Raw genomic sequence first — 15,993 nt, 5'->3', positions numbered from 1 at the left:
GTAATTTTACCACAGCCAAACCTGTAAGCACTCTTTAACTATGGTAAAATCACTGTAAGCACAGCCAGTTGTTAAATACGTTTTGTTGATTTTCTACATGAAAATAAGTACACATCCTCGACAGAGAACACACTTCTGCACACTTTACTGTGCATTATTGTTTATTTACTGAATTTGACATATTGAAAAAATAAAGATATAGCACAATTAATATGCTATGCTCTATTTTTCTCCAATATGTCGGAATAAATAAATAGAAATAAATAGAAATTGTGCACTAAAATTAGCAGAAAAATGCTATATTTGAGTTTCCTGAAGAGGATGTGTTGACTTATTTTTACTTAGAAAATAAACATAACGTCATTTGAGTGGGGGTGTTCAAACTTCTGCATACAACTGTAACTGGCCACGCTTAAGAAAACTCACTGAAGCACTGTGTAGGCCCACATCATTTTACTGACACACACTGACGATCTTTACAAAAGACATGAATCGAAGTCTCGGAGGCTCTGCATTCATGAAGCGCCGTGTGGATGGAGGCTCACGTTTCTTTAAGAAAGCTGGAAAACAAAAGGCAGCCCAAACGCATTGGCAGCTCAATGTCATTAAATTAACTACATACAACTATCTCACAGCATATGAACATTAAACACTTATTATAAAACAAAGCAATAAAATAAGCTTCTCAATAAAAAACATTTCCTTTTATAAGTAATTTTTTCTTTTAAAGTGGTAATACAGGTCCCTTCCTATTGAGCGAAAGAGACTCCAATATCCAAAAGGCTGTCGACTACACGGCCCTAACAGACACAGACTACACATTGTACACAGGCAAGCAAAAGGGCATTAAAAGGCCACCTTTAACCTCCATGAGTTTGTGTGTGGCTGTTTCTGGAACTTGGCTACTGCAAGTACAGCTTAGAAGTGCAAAGATAGCTTATTTAAAGCACGGGGATTTGATAAGATTGCAACAGCAGTAAGTTATTATTTAAAAAAAACAACAGGATTCAGATCAGAGTGCAAGGCGGAAAGCTTCGAATGCACTAATGAATGAGCTCTGGGGACTGGGGAGGAAATCCGTGGCTTTTTCAAAAAGAGTCTCAACTCTACATATACCTTTCAGTCAAAAAGAAACCACATCATCCATCCAGAACTTTGTACAGCACTGTAACTCACACAATTATATTGCAAAAGGCTACTTTTATAAAGCACCGTCTAATAAATAGGTTGGTAAAAAAGAAAGAAACAAAACAACTCCAGAAATGCAAAAATGCTAAATTCATTATGTTCCAAATAGTCTACAATATTCAGGAATGCAATTGTACATTTGACAGTGTAGATCTATTAAAAAAGGAGGCATTTGTATTAATAAAATGGAGAATGGTTCCTCCGTTCTGTAAAATATGGGCTGAAATAGCACCCTGAACATGAAGAAAATAAATTAATACAAAGTGAATGATGGAGATAGATAAAAATCTTTTATCAAATTAATACAAACTCCATTAACTAATGCTTTTGGGATAAGGTTTACCACAAGCTATATGCACATGCGGCTCAATTTCCATGAAGCGTATTAAGCGCGTTCTTTCCGTCTGGATGTAGTATGAGAGCGTATATTTAAAAATATGCCTTCACTCTTTAAAAGACGCCTTTAAGAAACCAGGCAGCTCATCAGAGATCAGAGAGATGGCAATATTGTTGGACCAATTGAAACGTGTTACAAAAAACAGTTCCTGTAGAAGTACTTGAGCAGAAAGAGAAAGTCCATGTCTCACTTCGTGTTGTGAGTTGGAGTGTGACGGGGGCTGTGTGGGTGTATAGGACTGAATCAGTGCTGGTGGTGTGAGGGAAGAAGGCCGCCGGCTTTCTTCTAGCTACTCCATGATGGCTCTGTAGATGACTGGCTCGATGTAATCTCCCCGATACCTGGAGTTGATGACTCGCTGCCTCTTGCTGTCCTGAACTTTCTTCTCACCGAAAATTCCATCAAAGCGCATGTCTGATGCTTTCGACTAGATACAAACAAAACAAATGTAACAATAGTAAATGCCACAAAAATGTCAGCTTCTGCTCTCAGTTCTCAACAAGGGAAGTACGTAGTTTCACAGCTGTGTGTGAGGGGTAGCTCACCAGTCTGGATTTCACCCTCTTGGGAAGCTCCTCGTCTAATGTGTAGACGTCGTCCCGCTTGGCTGTGAGCTGTGATCCATCCTCAAACTCCACCTGTACAGGGTTGTCCAAAGGTTACGACACCTCACTCAGTATTTTACACTGTAGCAGGCAAACCGAAGTGATTCTATAAACCAAGCCAAGCTTTTTAGGTACCTAGTGATGTAATGTAATGCTGAGTGATTTGGGACAGTTTAAAGTACTACTTGGATGGGATTAGTTCTACATGGGGAGAACTTTAATTAATGTTTACCATTTTTGTTTCAATTCAATTTCAAAATAGCTTAAAAAAGACAGCATAATTGGTTCTGTTTCATTGGATTTACTACAGTACAGTATGCGAAGCCACAGAAATCATTGTATTGAAAGTTTTCTATTTTTTTTTAAATAAATATTGTGTATTGTGAAAATGTCTTCAAGGAACATGATACTGTATTTTTGCCATATTATTAATAGTAGCTGGCGAGGTTTAGCAGAGTTGTGTGTATTATAGAGCAGAACACCACAGAGCGCAAAGCAAGGGGTGAGTCAGGCAACAGAACTGCAAAATAAACGTACAAAAATAAATGTAAGAAGCACAACAGGCGGAATGAAGAAAGAATGAAAGAAGCCATAGAAGAACACAGAGAAGAAGTAAAGGCAAGATCCTGGAAAAGCCCAAACTCATTTTCTTTACTTCAGTAAATATAGGGCTATATCTGGGTCATAGCTTATAACTTCACTTAAAATTAGATAAAAAAGAACTATATTCTTCTGAATCTGTATCTTTATCTGTATCTGTATATATAAAAATACTCCTGCTTTTGTATGGCAGACCCAGAAAGCTCTAATGCACTTACTCATTAAAGCACAGAAGGAGATTAGACAAAACATCAGATTACTGTGCAATCAGCTGCATTGAGGGCTGGTTATGGAGGCAAACTCCATTTTCCTCTTTTGTCTGTATTCTGTATTAGTGACGGTGTGGAGAGTCATGCACAGTGCTGTGCAGGGCTACCTGGTACATTTGGGTGACGTGAGCCGCCACAAATTTGGCTCCGTAGATGAGTCCGTCAGTCCACCGCACCTGCACAACCTCTCCGGGGGGCGGCGGGCCCAGCTGGCTGCAGTCACGGCTCTGTAGAAACACAACACCAGGGATTACAACTGGTACAAAAAAATATGTAAATAAAAAGTTTCAAAAAATGTTTAAAAGAGGAACAAAAGTAAGTAACAATGTTTTTCAAAACTACACTGCTAAAAATGAAAATCAGCTCATAAAGGTAACTGAGTTAACTTGAGTTCACCCAACTCAAACTTCACAGTTTCATCTAAAGTTCTCATATTTTTTAGTTCTGCATCTGTTCAACAGTACTGAAGTTATGTTTTTTACTCAACTTCCCTACTAGCTGGTATTCCTCTTCTTGTGTTCCCAGTCATGGAAGGCTATGGCATCACTAGGGTTCAAACAAACAAATTGCTGGTTGGGGTGAATGCTTAGTTTGTGGCAATACTCGCAAGCTCTTAAATTACTCAGATTTCTGTTTCCTCAATGTTTAACAGATTTTGAAAAATTATTTGCTGTTTTAACTTTGAAAAGTAATGTAGTAACATGTGGTGCAATAGTCTAAAAATTCACCCCAATTTCAGGAGATTGTGAGTTTGAACCCAAGCGATTCCACAACTGTCCGTATCTGGGAGCCCAAGAGGAGAAACTGCCCCGTGAGATCGCATGACGTAAAGTTTGTGTGGAGTCCCAGCTAGTAGCGGGGACACTGAGGGACACTTACGGCTTAGCACCAAGACATGGTGTGGTAATGTTGATATGATCGCACAGAATGCTAAGTCACACCCAGATAACCACTTCCTCTCTTTAGCGCAACCTATTCAAATTTAGAGATGAAAATGCACTGTAAAAAATGTTGTCAGGTCATGGACTTATGTGGTGTAACGTGGGGGGCTTACCACTACAAAAAGAAAACACTACAGGATAATCAGGCTAATTTTGAGGCCAATTTGCTCCTCCCATAATCGCAAAAGGTCTCCTGATAGTGTGAACTTTAACGATGATATTCTATAATTTAATCTTTACTCCATCAATCTACTCCCAATGCAATCGGGGCCACCCACAAATGTAAGTATTTTCTCCATTAAAAATTACGATAACCATCTTATTATTAGTTTAATGTTGTTTCAATATTACGTATTATGGTCGTTTTCTTCATAACAAGCATAAAAAAAATCTCTAATAGCATGCTAATGTTTCGGTAGCTAGCTAGCTAATTTTACTGTTCCACCTTAAATAGTCCAGCAGTATTGACGCCTGAAGCGCCAGAATGTAACTGCTGCACCATTTAAGGTGGAACGGGAAAATCTGAACAAGAACAGCTGACTTCAGCTTCGTATCACTAAAGAATTAGTGGTGGGCAATAATAAATAACTGTCGTATACCCCCTCCTTAAAAACCTTATGATGCCCTAAATGTAACTAAAGCCCAGCAGCCAGGTTGCTAAACTTTTTCCTTCTCTGCTATCACCTGCAGACTGGCAGGGTCGCCTACAGAGCACCGCTAATAGCCTGTTAAAGAAGCAATGTTTTTTTTTTTTTTTTTAATTTGAGGGTTGTCCCATTTTGTAGGGCAAGATTTCAACCACTACCCCTTGTAACCCCGTTCCAAGGGGTTAGGGTGACACTTGAAAACAAGGGGTAGGAGTAAAAAGAAGAAATGAGATTGGGCCTACGTCATGCCTGAAAGAACCCTAACCAATGAGAGTCGAGCCAAACAGAACTTGTCAGTGTCTACGGAAGAAGCTGTTACCACTGCAGCTAAATCAGGAACTAAGTGGACTACGGAGAGGGAGGATAAACTTGTTGAGTTGCAGCAACAGCATGAATGCCTGTAAAACATATCACAACAGAAGCCATGGCTACATACACATTTTTGTCTTCCACTCGGCTTTCTCTTTGCAGAAAGTACACACCACCAGCACAGAAGCAGCCTTGCTGTCATCTGCCAGTTTTGTTTAGATCTAAAGTCACGTTAGTTTGTGAAAAATCCCACGATGTAGCAGTTTGTGAGAAACTTCTGAGAATGGGAACTATTGGTCTGGACTCTTTGTCTGCATAATCTGAGAGTGTGTGGTGTTTCATTGGGGCAGACTGTGTAGTAAAGGCACTCCGATGACTAGCAAAACTTACTCATATTTTGCTCAGAAACTTAAGAACTAAACTTTACTCTTGCTCAAATTTTGTTTTAATAGTAAAGATATGTTGTGGAAAAAGCCTGTGTTATATTCTAGAAACATACATACATACATACATATATCATCTAAACCGCTTATCCTTCTGGGTCGCGGTGGGGTGCTGGAGCCTATCCCAGTTGTCATTGGGCAGTAGAAACATATATAAATAAATACAAATTAATAGTAGATAAATGTTCCAAAAATTCCGAGCTGGTGCCTGCTCATAACTATGTGGGAGTGTCAGATCGCATAATGATTAACAGTGGCATCTCCCTGGCAACATAAACAATGTGCCACCAGTGGCAGTGGTGGGCTAGACCGCCAGCGATGCTAGAGGTAGTACATGCAGCAGACAGGATTAGTGTGGTTCAGCCCTACATGTTTGATTTTGAAGAATAAGAGCCTCCCCTGCAGGAAAATAGATCATTCCACTGTTCTCACTAGTCTCTGAATGGGGAGTCAAAAGTGCAAAATGGAAAACCAAACTCAGGCTTCCATCTTGCAACGAGTAGATCACAAACATATCGTGTCCGATACTTGAATGCTCAGCACACGCTACAGCTAGACATTGTGGAGAAGTCTCTTATAGAAGCCTTAATGTGCGCCACACCTATAAATTACAATTACAGGGAAAGCTGTGAGCCTTGATATCAGGGGGGCCGGGGGGGGTAGGAGAACATTCTACTAAGCTAACCGCTAGCTATCATGTTCCTATAAATGAATAACCTGTAACAGGTGGCTACGCAAGTAGGAGGCAGCGTCTAGCTACGCTACAAACAACGGTGCAATAAACCTTCATAACAAACTTATATAACCTTCTTTTAGAGTTTTGACTGGGACTTGGAGCAGATTCGGGGCAGAGCCAGCAGGACAATTTGGCAATGGTCTCTCAGACTCATTTCAATCTGCAACCAAAGGGGTTTTGTTGCTAGAGAGTACATGTTGGCAGTGAAACATACTGGCATAAAGAATCAGAGCATTACTTTACTTCTGGATGCAGTAAGATTTTTTCAGATTGAGTGTGCAAGCTTGCACTAGCCACATTTTTGTGCTGGCTTTAGAAGGTTAAGTGATTAGATCTAGCTCTAGAAGCTGCTGTGGCACCACCGGAAGATGAAAGTAGGCATGCAGCTGTCCACATTCAAGTCCTCTTACCACAATGTCCTCAGGGAAGAGGTTATCGCTGAAGGAGCCGTCGTCAAAGTTGACCTCGTAAAACGTCTCTTTGGAAAGCTGGACCACATCGCACTGGTAATAACGCCCATTTTTGTGCTTGCAGATCACTTTCTGGCCCACGCTGAGTTCCCTCATGGCCTCTTTGTTCCGCTGAGAGAGAAAGAGATCATATTTCACCAGAGACACTTTACACTTACAGCCATATCATATATCCCTGAGTAAGCATTAGCACACATCACGCGACACAGGACACAGCAGATACTTTGAAATATGGACAAAAGTACAGACAAAATTCTGCCTTCTACACAGCTCAACTGTTCTTAGCTGTGCAATAATTTTAGTAGATAACAGTGTCATAAACCACACAAACAAGCTTACGCCGACTGGCTACTTCATTAAGTACACCTACTTGTATCTACACCTTTTGTATTTTATCAGCTCCACTTATCATATAGGTGCATGCCGTAGTTCTACAATTACAGTTTATCTGCTTCTCTGCATAATTTGTTAGCTTCCTTTCACCTTGTTATTCAGTAGTCAGGACCCCCATAGCACCACCACAGAGCAGGTATTCTTTGGATGGTGGATCATTCTCAGCACTGCAGTGAAACTGATGTGGTGGTGGTGTGTTAGTGTGTGTTGTGCTGGTATGAGTGGATCAGACACAGCAGCGCTGCAGGAGTTTTTATACCCTGTGTCCATCAGTGGTCACAGGATGCTGCCTACAGCGCACTGTTGGCTAGATATTTTTGGTTGGTGGCTATTCTGAGTCCGGCAGTGACACTGAGGTGTTTAAAAATTCCAGCAACACTGCTGTGTTTGATCCACTCAGACCAGTGCAACACACACTGACACACCACCACTTCAGTGTCACTGCAGTGCTGAGAGTGATCCACCACCCAAATAATATCTGCTCTGTGGTGGTCCTGTAGGGGGTCCTAATCACTGAATACATGGTGAAAAAATTATGGGAGTTTGTACTTCATAAATTCTTGTCCTGTTAACTTACTTTTTGAAATTCAGTTCACTCAAAATATTAAAATGCCCCGAGCACTAACTTATTTTAACAGTGTAGCTACGTTAGCCTAAACTAAAACTGAAAACTGCATCTTTCTTCCTCAGTCAGGTGAAGGAAGAACTCCTTAAAACAAACCCTAATAAATTTATTAGATAAAATACAATAAAATAAAACGACATGTCTCAAATCAAAGGACCCCCACCAATTAATTGTTCTGACAGTGACATGTGAAAGAGGCTTCGGGTGCAAGAAAGTATGTAGTTTTTGTGCTCTGCAAATGTTATTTCTTATCTGTAAAAAAAAGTGTAAGGGTGTGTCTCATGAAGGCATGTAGTGTAACACTGCAGTGTTGACAGACAGGGCACTGAATGTTATCACAACAAATGCAGCTCACTGGTGTTACAGCACAGATACTGACTCAGCCTTTACCATACATTACTTTACTATACATTTCCTTTGTGAACTTGCTTGATTCAAAAATGCTGTCCAACGTTTTCATGTCACTACTGAAACACAAAGTGGGTTAGTTCAAAAGCAGAGTCTTATTTTAGCTACATTATTTTAGAGCAGGAAGTGAAACTGCAACACCCTCATGGCTACATGGTAAGCAGTTTATTGTTTTGTTCCATAGTCTGAAAAGAAGTGTCACTACTGAAACACATATTTTCTGCAATTAGATAAACTTTTTTGTGTTTTAATTAAAATATTATGATTTTATGCATGTACAACTGTTCAAAGCTGTGTTTGTTAGCCATACTGGCTAGGGTTTTTGAGTTATGCTAAAATTAGTTAAAATTTTCGCTACCGAAACAGTCACTACCAACGTCTCGGTCGTGATGTGGTGAGTTTACTCGTATTTGCAAGTATGTATGTATGTATATTCTATTGCACTTTGCTGTGGCTTAACTTGATCACATTGCCAACGTGTGTGTAAGGATGTGACTGAGAAGGCGCAGCCAGCTCTGCCGCCACTGTATCACCATCTAGGCTACTATCACTTCCACCATCAGTGTTGTACTCATTAGCCCTGTTAGCTTATCAGCTCATCTGAAAATGCCTGAAAAAACCCTGTTACTCATCGTCAAAACCCCTTAAATGTTCCTTGGCTACTTTTGAAAACTAAAACATGTTTTCAGATGTACAGGTCCAAAAGTCTGAGACCACTAAAGAAAATGTTACAAACAAGTTACAAAATTCCATTATCAGCATTAAAATTTTTTAATCAAAAGTAGAATCTTGATAATGTGATATTTTAACATGAATTTCAGAATCGTTCAGTATTTGGTATGACCTTCTTTCGCTTTAATTACGGCATGCACTTGAGCTTACATGTCAAAGGACAACTTGTTAAACATTTGGTGCTGGATTGCGGTGAAATACACCCAAAACAGGGGTATGCAAGCAGGTTTTTACCTCTGAATGGACAGGGCCTTTGTGGCGGCAGCAGGTGACGTAGACAATAAAAGGCCAGTCGTCTGGGTGCATGATAACACCCGCGGCCTGGGCGCAGGTGGGGTGGTACGATGTGGGGCAGCGACCATGAGAACACTGCACACAGCAACCTGAAGGCTTCTTCATCCTCCGCTTGCAGTAATAACATTTCTATCAAATACAAAGTTCACAACAACTGTGAATTACACGCAACACAGAACAGTGTTCCAGGAGTAGCCCTGTTCTTTCTTTACTCCAACACACACTTCAGCTCAGGAAGGACTTATTAACTGACTTTAATTAGCTTATTGGTTGGATCAGGTGTGACAGAGCAGAGATATTTTAACAGTATTTGAACCATTTAGAAAATGTTTTTTGCAATTTGAATAACCACATTTTAAACAAATAGCATGAAATAACAACAAGAAAATGTTTTATATAGTTCAGTGTAGACAGCTGACCTAAAGGACGATAATTCATACAATGAGAAATTGTTATTGTTCTGGGAGAAAAAAATTACAATAAATAAATAAATAATATGCTTTGCATGCAGCTAATATATAAGGCAATCCATACCTGATGGTTGGATTGAAGGTGTGTTTCTTTATTGATTTTTATCCACATACAGTTCGGCTTAGACGTTAGCATTTGGCTTAACGCGATGTTGCCACATTACTTGCAGTTCTACACTGTTCATTTTACATTTTTATTCCAAACTACACATCTTTCAAACGCCTAATTAAGCACGGAAATTCTAAGATGAGTTGGAAATTCATATATTTGAATAATCACACCAATTCCTAGAAAACACCAAAATATACAGGGCAGGGGGCTTCAGGGTCTTATATGTACAGATTCTTATATGTTTTTCTCACCTGAGAACACTAGAAATATTTTTATATATTTTCATATTATTCTATTACTATATGTTTATATCTTGGCGGTACGCATTTATTTGCTAAGAAAAAAATATGCTAATATTAGAATAAACAATTGACCTTAATACGTTAAGTAGTGATGCAGTAGTTACATACGTCGGCGTGTTCCTATCCTAGTGGAAGTGCAGGGTTACTTGTAGCCATCCTTCAACACCTAGTTTGGCTAATCAGTGAAGTGCTAAATGAAGTGTGCTACTGAGGGAATACCTAACTAGCTCACAAGACATCAAATACTTTTTTAAAAATAAGAAATTCAGGTCGCTTTTTACGGCTTTTAATGTTTGTTTGCATCTTTGCTAATGATATATGGTGCTTTCACAATTAACCCCCCACTACTACCTCCTACATGTGGTGGTGTTAGTACTCATTAATTTTATACAACAGTTCCAACCACACAATCTGATTGGCTATAAACCTGTTCTATCTGTGTAGGTCTTGTGATGAGAATAAATGTCAGAGGACAACTTGTTGAAAATTTGGTGCTGGATTGCAGTGAAATACACCCAAAACAGGGGTATGCACCCTCTAAAACTCAGTATAATTCATCTAGTGTGGCTCTTTTAATGTCCAGAGAACAATCAATAACACTAGCAAAACAAGCTAGCTATGGAAACGAAGTTGTTTAATGGAACTGTTTTCCCTTGGGGTTTTTTTTACGTAAATGTGTTATCTGTACACTTGACACACATCTACATACTTAACTGGTTTGACTTAAATGCTGATTACATTACATCCATACATTCCACACATTAGATTTTGCCCTCTGGTTTATTCATTAAGAAACACTGACACAGTGTAAAGGGCAGCTGGTGTTTTCAAATGTAATGTGTGTAATAAGCACTTTATAATATAAAGTTCTTGAAACCTCAGCAACATGGTAACAGAAAAAAAAAAACATTTTCTAGAGCTGTTTTTCATGCACACATGCTGGACTCTCTATAAGGAACAGTTTTTTTACCAGTTTGAATCTCTGTAAGGGAATTCCGCTGAGGTCTACTGGTGATCTCTCTGCAATGTTCACAAAACGTGCTTCCAGCACCGCCACGGCACACAGTACATGCACCCACCTGAAAGATCCAAAACAAAACCCACACATCCTTTTGGAAACGTGATACACAGAATCAGAGAAAAATAGAAGCTGAAAATGCCAATGTAATCATTTTGAGCAATGAGCTGCAGGTTAGTTAGAAAGGTCAGTGTGAATCATGGCTGCTTGACCCTTGTACTTACTTGTCATTGTTGGCTCTGTGTAAGGCTCCACCTCGTAATGAGCATAGACAACAACTCTGTAAAACATAATGAGACAACAGAATGAGACATCCACTTTGCATAAACAAAAAAACTCCACAACAATGCGTGTGAACAATGTGAGAGATTTGTGAATGTGGAAGTTTGAGATTAAACCACTACTTGAGCTGAAACTACCAGAGAAGGTTGCATAATGTATTTTAACTGGATTTGATTGGCCGATTGGTCTGGGCTACATGATTTACCCAAATTAATACTGTCAGACTATTAAAACTATAACAAAAATGCACACACTGCAGATTCATACCAGATTAAAATCACTCCATAATTATTACTGTCAAGACTGTGAAGCTACACACACTGCAGATTCATACTGGATTAAAATAATTCCACAGTTATTATTGTCAGACTGTAAAAACAAGACACACTGCAGATTCATACTGCATTAAAATCACATATTACATCAGTGATGACTTAAAATTATAGAACCTCCACAGTCACTAACTAATCGAGCTCCGAAAGTTTAACAATGCCTTTATTCTATAACTGTTTTATTTATTCTGCTGTGTTTATAACATTTGTGCACTAAAAACAAGATAGCAAAACTAGTTTTATTTGAATGTGTGTTTTGCCAACAATGTCCAACAATTTCTCAACAAAAGTTTGGGAACACCTAATTTTCCAAATTAGCATGTTCTCTTTGTCAGTTTGCAAGATGTTTAATAAACAATAAACTGCAAAACTGAAGGAACAACTGCCAAAAGCCCTACCTTGGGAAAAATGCCAAAGGCCACCTATTTTATTTTATCCACTTGCTGGGATGTCAGCACTTATCAGCAGTAAATCATTTCAAGTGTTTAACCCTTTTAGGCCCCACATCTGCCTCTACTGTCTACTTTGCATGTCACTGTAATGGCCACAGACAGATTTTTAGACTGTTTTAAATAAAATATTCTAGTTTTTGATTTTCTATCAAAACATTTTACACATTTATCCATTCATTTTTACAGTGAATCCCCCAGCAAGGAAGAGACATAAGGCGTTTAAAAGTATTTTGTTTATCAGATATGAAGACTGAGCAGTCTAACAGGATTTCTGTGCCTGATTTGTGTCGATTTATAGGAACAGTTCATAGACTTTATGAATCAGCTAAACTGGTCAGCTAAATGTCTCTGTGTTTGCCACTTTCCAGCGAGTCTCAGTCTCTCAGCTACACTAACAACATGAGTGAAAATGCACTCAGTTCCTCAAGCTGAGTGTCCTTTAGCAGTCACAACTAGAGATGTACAAATAAACCAATATGTGGTTATTTCCCTGTGTGTAAACGCTAGCTATCTGTTCCTAACTACTTAATATCTCTTACTTGAGTTTTCAGTTCTCTGAGAAACTGTAGCTGAAGAGAATTCTGGTTATGCAGCCGTTATCTATAAGGGTGTAATGTCAACATTTTTATCATATTTATCGCTAGGAAATGATGAAGAACTTCATTAGTTGTAGTTCTAATGTATTTTCAGTACTACTCTTACAATGCCTATTACAATTTTAGTGCGCATTTCCCCTTCAGTCTGGTACTGACAGCTCTTTGTTTTTAATCCCTTGGTTTTGTTTTCATATTAAAGAGGTGGGACTCATCTGTAAAAAGGAACTTTACCTGCAATTGTCATTTTTACCTGGTTTAACAATTGAAACAATGATCAATTAGCTTCCAACTCTGAAAACTGTCAGGAATTTACAAGAGTGTTCTAGAAATCTGTTGGATTCTAAAGGGTTAAAGCACCTCTGGGCCAAAATCTGGGTCAAATCGTTACTTAGGCAAAACCTGCCACACTTTGATAAACGTGAAGGTGAGTGTTAAAGCTAAACATACCCAAAAGATTAGCAAACAGCTGTTTATACTAACAACACCTTTGTGGGTATTCACTGAAAAGTACCAGTGAAAATCTCAAAAGAAGTCAAGGTGTCCACAGTCGTCTGACACGCAGTGTAAGTGTAATGAAAGTAACTGTATTCAGTAGAATATTCACAAACACTCCAGATTTCACATGTGAAAGCTCTGTTCACACTAACCTCAGTCATGGCGTTGGCCTTGCAGCGAGCACATTTCCAGTCTTTGGTGACTCTCTCAGTCGCTACACCATAGCAGCCTAGCAAAAACAAAAACCTATATGAGCATCACGTCAAGAAAATCACCAAAACTGCCATATGCATATTCATAAAGACGTGTGGTAAAGTTGCGAGATTCATGTTTCCTGTCCAGAGACAGTATAAAGCTTGACAGGAAATCAAATTAGGTGAGCTGCAACAGACATTTAGTACAGATCAAATTTTATTATTGTATCCTGTGTATATTATAACCCTGTATCAATGGTCATGTGGTGGTGTATAGACGCGTATGTTGACTAAGGTATAAAAATGCATTGATGCACCATGATGTCTATTACAATCAAGTATTATATGTATATATGTATCAGAGATTATACCAAACTAATTATAATAGTTCCCCTAGTCACATTTGTGTATTCAGAATTTCTAAAAACAATTCTGAATTGTACCAAACAATCAAACTGAATCACAGTACATTTGGAATTCTGAAAGAACTGCATTCAAATAAAATCATTTTGAGGTCAGAGTCTTTACACCTTTTGAAACAACAGTACTGCAAAAGTGAATGCAGTTGGGCTGCTTGACATATTGCTTGTCAATCGTCACTGTACTATTGGCCTTTGCAGTACTGATGCTGCAGAAAGCAGCAATTTAAAAATGAGCCTGTAACCAATCACTATATACCAATCAATCATTTAAACATTGAAAACCTTTAATTTACCTCACCAACTTGAAATAAAAGTTTAATATAGTATGTAAACATTTAAAAAATTTCAAAACGGACCATTCACTCCCCAGTCCATATACAGAAACCAAGCTGCAAAAATAGCCTGTACTGAATTCACTATTTTCGTGACATTCATGAAAACCAAGACATTTGCATACATCCACCTATTCAGCCTACAACAGCTCAGCCCCACCCATTCTTGCTGAAGTTAGGGAGGGTTTCAGCCTGGACTGCTTTTTGAATGAGGCACAGTACAGGGCAGCCAATCAGAACAGAGCTCACTGACATATATCAGTAACAAAAACAGCCTACTGAAGTCAAAGAGATAAAGAGAAGTTGGAAAACGGTCATGTTAAATCGAATTACGACAGCTTTTGGTTCATAAAACTAATTATGTTATAAGTGGACCTCTCCACCTTTCAAAGAAAAAACCCTTTAACACAACATCAGACTGACAGTAGACTCTGTGCCTGGTGAAAGAATTTCATATAGTGCTAATTCAGGATGGTAGAATGGTTCTGGTTGTAGTGCTAGCACTAGCTTAGCTAGTAGGCTAGTAGCTTCACTTACAATTAAAAAAAAGATTTGATTCAGGCAAACTAATGCTCCACTGACACACTGAATGAAGACTCAAGTTTGAATTAAGTTCTGGTGTAGCAAGTGAGTGGTGCTGGAGTCAGAGTTGGTGGAATCAAACATGTTGTGCAGCATCACCGAGCCACTGCAGCATGTAGCCTTTCTTCAGCATCACGTCATCCTGATTTAGCAGCACAACAAATGGGAAAAGAAGCCAATCGGCTCTACTGCATTTTTATTGTGTGCTGTGAACATCCTCACCAACCACCTATGGGTTTCTCGGGATGTTTGGATGTATCAAGGCATTCGTGGCATTCAACAAATACAAGCAGTGTTTTAACAGGCAAGAGTGGTACTCACTGGCGTGAACACGAACACAGCACTGAGAGCAGCTGATTAACAGGCTGGTGCCGTCCGGCTCCAGGTGAGGTGTGGACAAGTGGAGTTCAGCATTTTCCTCTGTGGTAGTGCTGAAGCACATCTCAGGAATCAATGGCTTTGTCCGCATCTGACCCCCAGCCCGGACCACCTCAATATCACCACCTTCAGACTGGACAGAGGAGACATAAATGGGATGATGATGAGATTTTACAAAGGGCATTATTGTGTCAAACATACTTGGTTTATTATAACTGCGTCTGCTAACTACTGGCTGTTTGCTACACCAGCTAACGGCTACATGATGTTGTCAAAACTGAAACCATTTTAGAATGGCTTCCCTATGACAACCTCCCTGTTTCTCTCACACTCTCTGAGGCAGTGCTGCCTACCCGCTGGTATGTCTGGAAGAGCATGCAGACAGCGCAGTATGGCGGCTGGAGGCCCATCTCTCTGTTGTACTCTCTCTCCCTCTCTTCGTTATACGGCCTGTTCTGCCACAGCTGAGCCAGAGGCTTTGCCCACGACTCACCCTCCAACCAGTCCTCCTCAAATCCAGCCTGGTCCTGCAGCTCTGAAAACACACACACACACACACACTCACAGTTAATCCACAGCAATATCATAACGTCAATCCAGGATTACATTTGGATATAGGAGATTAATCCTTAAAAGTCTCAGTTATTGCAAATGATAATAAAAGCATGCTGTCATTTTAAATGTGTTGTTGTTATTGTTCTGTTTACAGCCAAACTATCCTTTACATTTTAGCCACGTTTTCATAATTTTTTCAGAAGGTCAGGTCAGATGTCCAAATTCAAATGTACTGATATACAGAAACATTAACATTGTCAGTTTAGCGTGAAATTCCCCACCTTCATCGCTGATGCTGTCCTTCATCAGAGGATGGTGTCTGGGCAGCTTCACCAGACTGTTCAAAGCAACCGCAAAGTCTTCTTCTGCCCCCTGCTGGACAACAAAAAATATTAATTACTCCACACAGCCACG

The 15,993-nt window shown here is 39.3% G+C and overlaps 1 protein-coding gene across 4 annotated transcripts in view; it reads right to left on the bottom strand.

Annotated features, from left to right (window-relative positions):
- Positions 1 to 436: 436 nt before the first annotated feature.
- The window catches only part of kdm4aa (lysine (K)-specific demethylase 4A, genome duplicate a), a 28,371-nt gene continuing 12,814 nt past the window's right edge, over positions 437 to 15,993 (bottom strand). For all 4 annotated transcript variants that reach the window (XM_036571462.1, XM_036571464.1, XM_036571465.1 and 1 more), the window contains 11 exons: positions 15,861 to 15,951; positions 15,378 to 15,559; positions 14,968 to 15,157; positions 13,269 to 13,345; positions 11,184 to 11,239; positions 10,912 to 11,020; positions 8,998 to 9,186; positions 6,546 to 6,716; positions 3,167 to 3,286; positions 2,131 to 2,223; positions 437 to 2,012 (listed from right to left, as the gene is read on the bottom strand). In XM_036571462.1, coding sequence (XP_036427355.1) covers positions 1,875 to 2,012; positions 2,131 to 2,223; positions 3,167 to 3,286; positions 6,546 to 6,716; positions 8,998 to 9,186; positions 10,912 to 11,020; positions 11,184 to 11,239; positions 13,269 to 13,345; positions 14,968 to 15,157; positions 15,378 to 15,559; positions 15,861 to 15,951 — 1,416 coding nt within the window. In that variant the 3' untranslated portion in view covers positions 437 to 1,874. The remainder of the gene's footprint in view (positions 2,013 to 2,130; positions 2,224 to 3,166; positions 3,287 to 6,545; positions 6,717 to 8,997; positions 9,187 to 10,911; positions 11,021 to 11,183; positions 11,240 to 13,268; positions 13,346 to 14,967; positions 15,158 to 15,377; positions 15,560 to 15,860; positions 15,952 to 15,993) is intronic.

Source organism: Colossoma macropomum, unplaced genomic scaffold (assembly GCF_904425465.1).
Source record: "Colossoma macropomum unplaced genomic scaffold, Colossoma_macropomum, whole genome shotgun sequence".
NCBI lineage: Eukaryota > Metazoa > Chordata > Actinopteri > Characiformes > Serrasalmidae > Colossoma > Colossoma macropomum.
Note: the sequence above shows the minus strand (reverse complement) of the source record. Positions and strands in the feature narration are given on the sequence as shown.